The sequence below is a fragment of the Manacus candei genome, unplaced genomic scaffold (assembly GCF_025592945.1).
Source record: "Manacus candei isolate 608988 ecotype Guabito, Panama unplaced genomic scaffold, ASM2559294v1 h1tg000028l, whole genome shotgun sequence".
NCBI classification, from domain to species: Eukaryota; Metazoa; Chordata; class Aves; order Passeriformes; family Pipridae; genus Manacus; species Manacus candei.
Genome location: NW_026138076.1, coordinates 21,498,021 through 21,511,329, shown reverse-complemented (window position 1 = coordinate 21,511,329; position 13,309 = coordinate 21,498,021). Strand labels below are relative to the sequence as shown.

The 13,309-nt window shown below is 34.9% G+C and overlaps 1 protein-coding gene across 12 annotated transcripts in view; it reads right to left on the bottom strand.

The window, feature by feature from the left end:
* Window positions 1-738: 738 nt before the first annotated feature.
* NEK1 (NIMA related kinase 1) overlaps window positions 739-13,309 on the bottom strand; it is a 47,052-nt gene continuing 34,481 nt past the window's right edge. For all 12 annotated transcript variants that reach the window (XM_051790153.1, XM_051790159.1, XM_051790158.1 and 9 more), the window contains 10 exons: window positions 13,059-13,211; window positions 12,247-12,432; window positions 11,554-11,674; window positions 11,261-11,343; window positions 10,555-10,772; window positions 8,357-8,511; window positions 7,281-7,492; window positions 5,036-5,169; window positions 4,639-4,771; window positions 739-2,715 (listed from right to left, as the gene is read on the bottom strand). In XM_051790153.1, coding sequence (XP_051646113.1) covers window positions 2,702-2,715; window positions 4,639-4,771; window positions 5,036-5,169; window positions 7,281-7,492; window positions 8,357-8,511; window positions 10,555-10,772; window positions 11,261-11,343; window positions 11,554-11,674; window positions 12,247-12,432; window positions 13,059-13,211 — 1,409 coding nt within the window. In that variant the 3' untranslated portion in view covers window positions 739-2,701. The remainder of the gene's footprint in view (window positions 2,716-4,638; window positions 4,772-5,035; window positions 5,170-7,280; window positions 7,493-8,356; window positions 8,512-10,554; window positions 10,773-11,260; window positions 11,344-11,553; window positions 11,675-12,246; window positions 12,433-13,058; window positions 13,212-13,309) is intronic.

Genomic DNA, 13,309 nt, shown 5'->3' with positions numbered 1-13,309 from the left:
AAAGATCTTAGGCACCAGTGCTCAGGGTAGAGTTCTGTACCTGTTCAGCTCAAACCAGCTCACTGCTGGGGGCCTTACTCCTTTCTGCTGAAGGTTTTTTGTTTGTTTGTTTTAAAGATTTCTCAACTGAATTTACAGTTGGCTTCAAAGGTCAAAAAGAAAGTCTGAGGATAGAGACATAAATGTGACATAGTTCACAGAATATGTTTTGTGCCAAAAATACCATTCTATTTCTCAATTTGCTACTAGAATTACAACAAAAAATTTTTCACAGTGCAACTGAAATGTTCAATTAATTTCAATAAATTACATACAGACCAATAAATCATCTTGAAGCCATGTTGTTCTTTATGTCACTATAGCATACATTAAATATGGATTTAAAATTTAAGATGAAAGTATTTCTTTAGCAAACTTATTTACTGTGTCAATTTTAAATTAGCTTTTGAGGGATTCCAAGGATATTCAGTATTGGTTGTCAAGTTTGAAAACTATTCTTAAAAAGCTGCGCACAATCTACATGTATTTTTCAAATCATTAATTGGTAAAAAGCTCTGTGTCTGTAAAGCTGGAAGTCTACAGATTATGTTCACTTTTCTTACCAGGAGCAAGCCAGCACACTGCATAAGAAATGAAGAATGTCAATAATAATATTTCAATTAAAAAGACGTAAACATTCCCCCAACCCTTAACTTCAGTAAAACTGTATCACCTTGAAAGAATTCAAACCCATAGAATATACTAGTTGGTATATTTTCTTCTTTCCACACAGTTATTCTATATTCTTTTACATTTAAAAGGCTTTTGGTCCTCCCTTCCTCCAAAAGGGGGGAAAGGTATGATTTGAAAATCAAACCTGAAAAAGGAAATAATGCAGACTCATTCTTTATTAAAATCTTTATGGTGTATTTGCTGAATGTCATGGATGATGTAGCTCATTAGGATCATTTCTCTGAATAGATTTTGCAGCAGTGAAAAGTGGAATAGAAGAGAAGCCTGGTGAAAAGTTACTGGGGGAAGTTAAGAAAAAAGAAACAAAGAAGGAAAGGGAATGAAAAGAGAAGCAGCATAGGACAGAACCAGCACCATTTCCAACAATGATAACACTTTCTCATCAGATGAAGCAAGAGCTGTTTATCAAGTAAATAAGGATATTAAAAATGTATTAAAAGGCAATTAATTATTATTATGAATTTTATTCTGACCGCAGATTCCCAGGATACCACTGAACTAGAGTAAGTTTGGTCTACCTTTAGGAATTGTATCTGTTTAAAAAAATTAACGCTTTTCAGTCGGCAAAACTTTAATAATGACACAGTAAAACAACTATACAAAAATCATGTACATATTTTGACAGTTTAAATAATAAATATACATATATATATATATATATATATATACTTGATTTTACTTTGTGGAAAAGCAACTTTTGATAGTTTTAGATTGTGACTGGCTGTAGCTGAAAAACACCCAAACCCCTATTTTTCTCCAATAGGGCACTTGGAAGTTTGACAGTTCATTGGATTTGTAACAAGAGACTTACTGTACTGGTAAACCAGTAAAGTTGTTTTAGAGGCAATGACTGGAAAACAACAGAATACCTAATGTCTGCCTGTATAGTACTGCTTTTACATGAGGAACAAGGAAATGTGGGTCAGAAAAAAGCTGGTTTTGCTTTTGGGGTGGTGGAAACCAAGCTACAATACAGCAGCCAAAAGATTTGAAGTATTACACAGCACTTGGGCCTGCAATATTTCATTTTCCCCCATAGCTGCTGGAGCCATGAGTGTAACAGTAAGACGTTAGAAACAAACTGGAAAACCTCCACTCCTTTCAATTCAACATTATCATCAACTAGATTATAAAATTCAAGACAGCTAAATAACTTGGATTTTTGGGAAGGGGAAAGGAAGGGGAAGAGGAAGAAAAATATTGGAAAAAAGAGTTTTCTAGCCCAAATGGATTTTACAATCTCAAAAACCCCCCCAGGCATTTCTCTGAAGACTTATATACCAGTCTGCCTTGATTCAGAAACACCATTAAGATATTTCAGATATGACAGAAGCCTTCAGCTTCAAAATACAATAAAAGTGAAATACTTGAAATAGACCACTAGATTAAGATGCTATTAAAATACAACCACGAGGGTCAATAAAATGAAGTAATTTCTTTATGTAGGTGTAAAGAAAAGCTATTTGAAGTGTGTAAGTGACTAGCTAGATGTGGGTACTTCCACAACACAGTAATGCTTCCGACTGCTTAACTGTACCAGCCAACTGTTGATATGGCAGAAATTTTGTTTTAATTATAGGTCTCAGTTTTGTAGCAGAATATATACAGGTATTTCTTTCTATATTTCTTTTGGAATTTGAGAGGTTACAGGTTTCGGGGGGGATTTTGTTTGTTTCGTTGAGGTTTTTGGGTTTTGTTGATTTTCTTGGTTGTTGGTTGTTTTTGGTTTTTTTTAAATTTTGGGCACCTAGTATTTAAGGGACACATATGCAAATACACACAAGAGAACTCCATAGATATCTCAGTTTTAAAAGGCATGTTTTTTCTCTTTTTCATACAATCAACATTCTTTTTTGAAGTCTTGCCTCTCCTGCCCCATGTTACATTCTCCACTACAATTTGTTATTCAGCTGTGCAGACTTCAGACACTCGTATGTAGTACAGCATTAAGGAATTTCCTGAGTCAGGTTTATTCATCATTACCTGTAAAAAGAGGGAGAGAGACAGTGTGAAAAGAAGAGACACACACAGACACAAAGTCAAGCTGGGGTTACAAAACAAACTAGAAACCACAATTTAGTAAGCAATAATACAAGAATCCACGAAGTCTGTCACCAGTGAGGTGATCATTACCAAAACTGCCTTGAAGCACTATATGTACAAACACTGAGCATCATGTCATCTTGGATTAGAGAATTTAAGATAGTTTCACCTCAAGTGGCCTGCTTCAGTTAGAAAAATCCTCTTAGGAAAGAGCAATAGAGATTTTTTTTCTAACTTTTCTTATTTGAAGAGTATAAAGCTTTTGACACAGAAGCTCATGAAGATGCTTCTGTCTGTCACTTGTCCTCTATTCACCTCATTAGCATAAGATTTTTTAATTTAAATGTCTGAAATGTAAAGAACTATTTTCTCTTTAAATTTTTTGTATGCTACCACAGATTTGTAAAAAATAGAATTAAAACGGAATCTATTAAAAATAGCCACTTATTAATCAGCATTTTGCAAGATGAAAGTTAGCTTATTTTAATAGGATTCACTCAGACAACAGCTTATAATTTATATGCCAACATTCCAGCAAATTTGCATTTAAGCCTTTTAGTACTAGTTTTAAAATACCCTTAAGGCAGAGTGGTAAGCAAAAGAAAATGGTGACATATAGTAACCATTTTCTTCTTGTTCTATATTGCCAGTCCTTTGGACACCTGAAAAATTAACTACTACAATATATTTTTCCAATTCTGTCATTAAATCCATAAATTGTGGCTGAAGAAATATTTTCAGATATTTCTCTGTCATACTTCTATAACACAGAATGAAAACAACATGGAATTGATTGTTCTTACCGAGCAGTCCTATATCAGTAGAAAAGAAAAATTGGGAAAATGTAATTTGTATTAGAATTTTTAAAAAATTATTATGTTTTTAAAACTAGTTTTAAGACTTTCCTCCCTCATGTATTTACATACAAAAGCCATAGAAAGCCGTACACTTACTTGACCATTTGTTAACTGCTATTGCAACACATTTGTAAAAGGATTTAAAAGATGCAGAAAGTACATGTTGGTTAACATGCATTTGAATATTTTTTCAAAATTGAAATACATTAAATAGTGATCATTGCACACATTTCTAAAGCAAATATATGATGCTTCTGATTTCTATAAACCTAATTAGGATTTTAGATTGCCTTTTTTACCCCCTCTCCAGTAAAGGCTTTCATCATTAGAAATCTAAAAATACATAACTGCAGTTAAATTTTTTACATGAGAGAATGAAAAAAACCCAAACCCACGCTCTCACAGATAGTGGTCTGTGTGCTCTTTCCATCTGCCTCATAACCTGATGTAAGCTGCCCAGAGCTCCAAAGCAAGATAAATTCTCTTTATGTATTATTGAGCCACCAACTAAGATGGATGGTATGTACACATCAAGGTCTTCTGAAAAGTGATAATTATAAGATAAAGAGCCCAATGAAGTTTTCAGAAAAGCAGTGATACTGCAACCTGTTAAAAGAAGTGTTTTACTATTTTAGCTAAAAGTTCATTAATTCTTAAGATAAAATTGTTTTTTATTCTGAAAATTTTATTCTAGATTTCCACTTTCCCCATCTGTGTAACTGTTCTACAGAAGTTAAATAATTATGCTGCATCTTTTGTAAGGCAACTATTGTTACAGTTGATTGTACACGTATATTCTGTTAAAGTGGTTAGCAAAGTTTGCCATGTTTTATTGCAGGAATAAAAATACCCTTTGTGGAAAATTTTAATTAATTTAGCCAATCAATACAACAAAGTACAGATATGTTCTATAATTTGTGATTCTATGATGTTTTAAAAGTATGTAGTATATGACCAAGAAAGAACATAAGACAAGCCATAATTGCCAGGATACAGTGAGATTTACCTTCTTGGTAGGCTCCATCTGCCATTACTAGGTGAAGTATTTTGGCATAGAGATGTTTGTGTTCATTTCCAAGAACAGTCTGAACTATGGTTGAACAAATATCAATATTTTCATCTTCATCTTCAAGTATAGCCTAGGGGAAAGGATAAACCATGTTGCCAAAATTAAAATGGGTTTAGAATCAAATAGTTCAAATTTATTAAATGCAATTCCTGGTTAAACCCAAAGTGTCCTCTTTAATCCACTGGCAGGGCATTTTCTCTGTTAATACTTTAGTGTGTCAAAACAGATTAAAAAACTATAGAAAAAAACTTTTGAGTCTGCAATAACTGTCACAGCAAACAGCTCTAGCTACTTGTTTCCTAAAATATTTCCCACTTGATGTTATTCCACAAACCTTTATTTTCTCATAAACTTCAATTAATTTATCAAAGCCTATTTCCTGCTCCAGGTTATATCTCAGCTCTTCCAAATGGCTGAAGATACTATCACATTCTTCACATTCACTGGCAATCTCTCCATCACTATTATCTATAAAGAAAGAAAACAACAGTAAAAAACCCTCAGTTTTCCTGCATTGTTAATGTTGTTTCTAAGCCCTTAAACCTGATATCCTTTTAATGTGATCAAACAGGTAAGCTCAGGAGCACTGGATGATGTTGGCAGATGTTCTGACAACGTGCAAGAAAGCAGGAACAGTCTCTTACTTGACAGGAAAGAAATTCCGAATCTGAAATGGGAAGCATCCAGCTACCTCCTCTAAACCCCCACTTTGATAGTTACCCATAAGGGCATTCAGACTGAAGGAAAACAAGGCATGGTCTTATAGCAGAATTTTATTTAGCAAAGTGGGTCAAGTTCCATCCAAGCACTCTGTATACATCTGTGGTAAAACTCCTGCAGCCTTCAGTGGCTGTCCCATGCCAGGGAAAGGAGCTCCTTAATGAAGCAGCTGTTTCTAGCAAAAAATAAGGAGATATATATTGCAAATTCATTGCCTTCTACCCTGAGATGCATCTTGTTCCATGGAGCAAGTCTAAAGAAACCCAGTACTAATTTACAGAGTTCCTCATTCTTTTATGAGTGCATCTCCTTTGTGTAGCAAATTCAGTACACCAATTAGTGAAATAAGATACAAGAGAGAAATCAAGATAATTTTGCTTATAGGCTACAGAAGCTTTACAAATAGGTTCATAACAGTCAAACATTAGGTAACTTTAACAAAAAAAGATCTTTTAAAAAATACAAGATAGAATCCCTATGTAAAATCCCATTATAAAATTCAAACTGGCTTTGCCCAAGAAAAAATACTTTCTTAAATAAGCATTCAAATTAGGAAAGAACTTATCTACCAGGGAAAAACACAAAAATCCTTAGATTTCAGAGCATATACTATCAAACCTTTAAATAGTATTGCCCGGTAGGTCACAGACTTCATGAGTAAGTATTGGAACTCTTCTACTTTCAATTCCTACATATGACTAGTGTAAGGTATAATCCTGACCAAATCATATCCTTGATTCAAGTATCAACAGTCAAGTCAGTAAGAAATTATTAAACTAAAAGTTGTATATGGGTTAAAAACCCATTACGTTACTTCTTATCCTCTATCTAACTTCTTGACCCTGAGCAGATTTGGTGTCCAGTTCTGTCCACTACCCTTTTGAAGGCTGGCCTGCCTTCCTCCCTGTCTCCCCCAACAATGAAACTTGCAATTTTTACAGAGTATCATGAATCTAGAAGGTAGGACATTAAACACTAACACTTGCAACAACAGCAGAATCACAGAAACAGATAGTATTATATGTTATCAGTGTATAACATTGGCACTGTCAAAAAATTAAAGATATTACCTAAGTTTATTTTACCTTAAAGTAATTTGTGGAATGTATGATATAGATAATATCTTAAAGGTATATTCACAAACATTCAGTTTGTTTAAAATTGTCTTCAATAAAACAAAATTACATAAAAGCTATGTTTTAGATTAGCTACTGATTCTCTACATCTTTTTATACTTGTATTTCTAAATGCACTTAATTTTACAGCAGGAGTAAAATACTTGTACTTCTACCAGAATTCAAAAAACAGAACTAAGACTTCAGGACGCTGTTGTGCATATCTAATGCAAAATGCTAAAAGCACTAATAAATTTATCTGTCTCATTTTTAGTTTGACTGCATTAATACCTAATTTTGGCAAAGGACAAGGTGAATAATTTCATGTTCCTTTTGACTGCCTGTTAAATTACGTAATTGTAATCTAAGCTGGACCCCAGATACTCCAGTCATGTCAACTGTTACTTCTTTTTCACACTTACAGTCATGAATTATTCAAAACATACAATGCACTTTGCCTTTGATCTTCCTTGAAGACAAGTTTTAGGCAACTAGAGAAAAAGGCACTTACTATCACAGCCCAACAAATAGCCAACATTTAATTTGCAATATTCAGTGTTGGTTAAATGTTGACTTTAACATTCAGAAAGTCTGAATATTATCTGGATTTTTTTAAGCTTCTGTATAAAAACTATTAATTAGAGCTTTACTTCATTCTAAGTTTACAAAGCAAAAACATTATTCTGTGTTTGAATTGTTAACATGAATAAATAACTTATAAAACAGGTATAGGAGAAATTATACCTGACTGCCATTCTTCATTAAGTGCACTTTCACTGCTGGGATTATTTTCATCTCCTTCATCCAGCTCAGTACCATTTGTTATGCATTCAATGACATTAGCCTTTAAAGTAGACTCTTCTTCTTCACTGAATTCCTCACTAGGCTGCTCCCTAAGCAATTGTTCCATTGAATCCCGGAGCTCCTGCAAATCTGTATCTGTCTCTCCAAACATACTAAAAGAAAGTGATATAAAGTTTATATAATTAATACTTTACAAGACAAACCCTGTAGAAAGAGCTCATTTCTATTGTTAAGCAGCAAACTGAAAAGCCAATCTAGCTGGAGGGGAAAAACAAAACAAAACAAAAAGACAGCTGTTTGTGACCTCAGTTCCAACCTGACTTGTATCATGCAAGATACAGGAAATAAACATCAGCTAAATAGATACCCCATGGCCTCATGAAAAGATGCTAAGTACTCAATTCAACTTTATTAGTAAGAATTCCAAAATCTTTGTATTCATGCACTATTATAGAACCTTGGCAAGTATAATTTCCAATCCAGATAAAAATAGGTCTGGAGCAAGAAAAGGAGCTCTAGATCTCATCAGGATAGATATACCGAATTATTTTATCCCTGCAGACTAGCCAAGATGCAGGGAACAGTCAAGACCAGGCTCAGATTTTGAAGCCTCTGAAATAATTTGGGGGACTAGGAAGGACATTCTAATATAACAGTAGAGAAGATAAATGAGCAAGATTCTCAGAAAATACAAAGAAAGCAAATATTCAAGAAATCTTTATTTCTAGAAGAGCAGTAGCCATCAATTTTGAGCTGCTTCACCGAAATACAAGTTGCAGAAGCCAGACAGAATAGCATCTTGGATGGAATTTGGGAAGGAAATTCAGAAAGCTATTGTACGCAGTCCACCCTATTAGCTTCTCAATTTTCTGGAGCAAGACTCAAAGTAAAACAGGATTGAAAACAAAATTTTTAAAATCTGAGTAAAAACCCCCATGCTGGTATACTGTGTATAGTGTATAACCAATTTTATCTAAGATGCCTGTCAGAATATTTGATAAACTTGATGCACTCACATATCCTCAGAATCAGAGGGTCCTTCTTTGGCTTGCTCATCTTCCGTATCATCTATTTCAAGATTACGTTGATGCTGCACATCTGCTACACTGGGAACATCAACTAAAGTTCTGTACAATTTGTAAAGATCTGGGAGTGAACATGTTCTCAACATCTACAAAAGTAATAGAAATCCTGCTAGATAACAATACTAAAGAGAGTTTGAGGTTACAAAATACTTTAAAATGAGATTTTTTTTTTTTATTTGAAGATCAATTTCAAAATAACAATGTGTACAGCAGAGAAAATCTAACTGTTGAAAATTTGACTTACTGAATTTTACCTCTCAGCTAAAAGGAAAGCACTCCTTCTGCCTTTATGGGTTACAGTGACTGAAAAGCTTTAGGAACACCAAGTGACATACAGCTCCTGGTTTTGTGTTGATTTGTTCACTACCTTGACAGCTTACTAAGGAAAAGGAACCTTACTGTAGGTAAATAATATATGTGCAATTTTTTTACAATGTATGTATGTCACTCACTTCCAGTTAGACCCATCTTAGACCCATCCTTCCTGACAAAGGAATATTTTTAAAATGACACTTTATTATTTCTCTGGGTTAGTCACTGAAAACAGTAACTTTTATTTATGGTATATTTCAGCACAGTTTCATAGCATTAGGAAGTTGTTCAAATTACAACGGTAATTTGTTGCAATGAAAATAAAGAACATGGAAACAAAGCAACTGTTTGCTCAGTAATCTATGAGATCTCCCTTTTAAGAAGTCTAAGAACCCCCCAAAAATACTAAATATTCACCACAGTATTAAAAAAAACCAAGAAACAAGAACTCATCTGCACTAAGAAGTTTTACCAATGAGCTCTGAATACACTTATGGTCATTGTTTGCTCCTAATGAAACCCCCTCAATTTTAATGAACAAAATAGTTTCTTGGCTGCAATTTATACCAGCACAGTGTATTCATATACATGCTCAAATATCACATGTCGGTGCACAGTCAGAATACTACTGTCATCAAAGGAATAATTGTCTGGTTTGACCTCTACTATGAAAGTGAAGGAACAATCAAAAAACTGACATTACCTCATATTTGACAGGTATTTTGAAAAAATGCTTCTCTTCCTATTAGCTTACTTCTGTTAACCTACAGACCTGCCTACAGACAGGTCAAGAACTCTATCTGCTCAGAAGTATATTTGGGAAATTCCAGAAAGTTACACTTGCAGGTACTGCCCAGAGGCACTGAGTATCCTCTTGCTCCAACCCAGTGAGGAAAGGGAATGTATTGCCCTCTGTCATTAAGTCTGCTGCAGTAGTAACAACACATCTGTTGCTCTTCTCCAAGCTCTCTGCTATTGTGTGGAGCCCTCTCAGCATTGCAGTAACAATTCTGTGACAAATACTTCTGGCCAAAACACATGCAAAATATCTAGTGACAAGTGACATACTGAAGCACTTCATATTGATATACTGGAGAACTCCATTATAAAGCATATCCACTACTTTGCCAATCTGATAAGGGTACAAAGAATGTTCATTTTCCCCCCTACTCATAAGTTAGGTTTTCTGTAATCATTGTCTGGCTGCCAGTTAAACAGCTTCATAAACTAAGGAAGTTAACAATACACTAACTCTTGAGAAATGAAAATGAAAGTCATAAATCTATAAATAGATTCCACCATCCTGTGCTCATTTCACAGATTGTGAACTGCCATTCAACCCTACGTAGCTGGTCCTGCTGCACAGCCAGAACCTGTGCTAGTAGGTTAAATCCTATAGGAAAAAACCCAATCACTTGGCTGCCAGATACCTTTGCTGACTTGTTCAGTGATTATGTTTATGATGGCAAGGTACTGATAAGCCAAAAAACCTGCACAAAAGGGAGAAAGCAGATAGGGCAAGTTAGGAATTTCTTCATGAATTCCCTCAGTTATGGCTCACAGAAGTGGTGGCATTCCTCCACGAACACTCTGAACACAGAATGCTGAATGGTGAAACCAGAGACCTTCACTGCTGCATTAGACCTGCTGATACCATGAGCACAGTGTAGTACAACTACAGGGCAGACATGGCTACACAAATACAAACACCTGCTGAAACAGTTATGACATCTGTTCTGACCTCACCCAGCTTCAATAAGGAAGTAAGAATAATACTAGAGAAAAAAAAGCATTTCTTTTTAGTTTTTTAAACTTGCCTTTGGGTCGTTTGCATCAAAAAGTCCTGTAGAAAGTCCAATCAACAATGAGCTTTTGCCTTTATTTTTTGCTGGTGATATGGAACGTGAACGAGGTACAAAAGGCTCTTCCTGTGAAGACTGGGCTGACAGAACTGGTGAGGCCGTTGGTACAGCTGTGGGCTGTATTACCCTCTGGAATAAGGGTTCAACTTGCTGAGAGTCACTGGAACAAGTTTCTGATGTGGTAAAAGAAAGTTTGTTACAAATCTAAAGATATTAAAAACCCAAGGCTCTTAAGGAAAAGGGTTAAAATTAATAATTCATTAATGATTAATTTATTCATTGAAATGAATAAAACTAACTAAATTCTCTGTATAATTAGGGGGAAAACCAGATATCACTTTAACAGTATTAAAATTGTTTTGATTATTTTTTATTATTTTAAAAGGCTGTAACATTCAGAAACTTAAGGATAAGTATGGGTCATTGTCCTGTTCATCTATACAAAGTTTAGCTTTATTGTTACATTTTTTTCCCGAAGTGGCAAACATAATATCCACATTTTGTCTTCCTAATCCATCAGAAATTTGCTTTTTAGAACCAAGACCTGAAGAAGAAAATGAAAACAAAACATTGCTCTTTTGGGTTTGAAGAAGTGAGAAGGGATGGCTCAAGTACCCCATACTGCCAGTCACAGTAAATGGAACAAGAGGCTTCAACTAACCTCCTGGAGCTTCCTTTTGTGTTTGCACCTTGTCAAGTGCTCGTTTCTCCAAAGCTGCCTCATTTGTTCTGTCACATTGTGCCCTATTATAGAACACCACATCAAGGTGAAACAACTTGTAAAACATAGTCATTAGTCTACTGAAAAAGTCACTAAGTGCAGTAAAACTATCACAGCAGCAGGTGATGAAGCTTTAGCTAAGCTTAATACTTTAATTGAGGTATCTAAATAAAACTCAGTTAAAGCTCAGTTGTTTGAACTGGGTAGAGGGGGGGTCAGAATAGAGTACTTACGTATCCTCTTTCTCTTTTACCCACACTTCATTAACAGTGATGGGAAATTCTTTACTCTCCTTACTCTGGTGCTTTTTATCTTCCATTTCTTCCAACATCTCTGCTTCCAAATCATCAGGTTCTAAAATTAATAAAGTCATTTACCTCATTAAAAATGAATCCCAACCAAGCAAAAAGATGGGAGAGTATACATCTTAAGATTACAGTTAAATCCTTCAGCTTTAATAATTTTCTGCATTTTGCAGAAACAGCTGAAGTTTTGTTAGCTTGTAAGTTTGTTTCTGATACCAGAAGAGTATCTGAAAGCTCCAATGAACCATGCCTTCTAAAAACATCAGTAACATTCCCCCAGACATCAAAAGGATGCTGGTATCATACCAGGAAAGATTCCAGCACAACTGATACAGAGAAACAAACCAAAAAAAGGTCAAATCAGCAACAAAACATTTGAAGCACTTCAGAATTCCATTTGTACTCTAGAGCTTTCTATAAGCATACAAAAAATGTTTTTGGAAATTTACAAAATACATTAGTGAGTCAAATTACAACACAGGTATAGAAAGCACCTTGTCCTACATGAAAGGTGGTAATAAAAAACTGCACATTGCTTATGGGAAGATATGAAAGTATACAGGGTCACCACTTGAATTCTGTAAACAGATTGTAATTAGAATTACTCATGAAATTACTTACCATCTAACGTAATAGGTTTGCTCTGCACCTGGGTAGGTGCAGCTCTTCTAGATTCTTCTGGTACAGTCACAACAGACTCTGTGACACCAATGGGTACTGAAGACTGAGCTCCAACAGCAGAGAAAGCCTTGTCTTCCTTCTCCTCTGATGAAGACTGATGATCTCCTTCAACAAGTTCTGCAGTACCTAATGGAAAATGATTCTATTATTTAAACAGTGCTTTGATGCATTTAGATAATAAACTACAATGTGGCTAATAAGGTGAGAATTTTTGTTCCTTTAAAGGAAAACGGAAAAGTTTGTGTGCTTTTATTATAGCTATTATAAAGAAAAAAGCTAGAAATACTAAAATTTGAATTTTACTTCCTACGTTATCATTAGTACAAGTTTGTATCTGGAATAAACATTAAAGTCCTTTTGTCCTTAGAAACAACAAAAAGAAGGAGTTGACAAGAAAAAAAATCACCTGGTATAGTAAGCCACCTGCTGACAAGAAGGTTATAGGACCTATCTAATACAATACTCAGTTGATGACAACCTTTTAAAAAACAGACTTGCTGCTATCAAAAAGCAAAGTCCAAGACTTCTCAGCAAAATTAAGATCCTTCCCTTTCAGCACATCCTTTATTATTTCTTACCACTTCACTGAGTTTGAAATATGTTAGGGTCATCCAATATCAGCCTGTGCTGACATTTAGAACTGAGGCAACACCCAGAAGTAGAATGCAAGTGTGAAGATAAGAATATGCTTCTATAACTTCAAAATTGTTCTCAGTAGATAAACTGGCAATCTGGCACACAGCTGTGCTTACCATTTATTACATCTTGTTCCTCAAGTATGTCGGTTTGCAGCTGCAACTCCGCTTCTCCTAGGATCCTCAGGACTGAATCAGTAGGGCTCTTGCCCCAGACTTTCCTGTGGGGTTCACCAATATCTAACTTAATTACTTCCCCCAGAGTTTGACCTGTTGGGACACAAACACAAACACAGAAACTTTTATAAATTAGGATATAGAGCAACAAAGAAAAAAAGCAAAAGAAGTTTCTTGATCTTCTCACATTC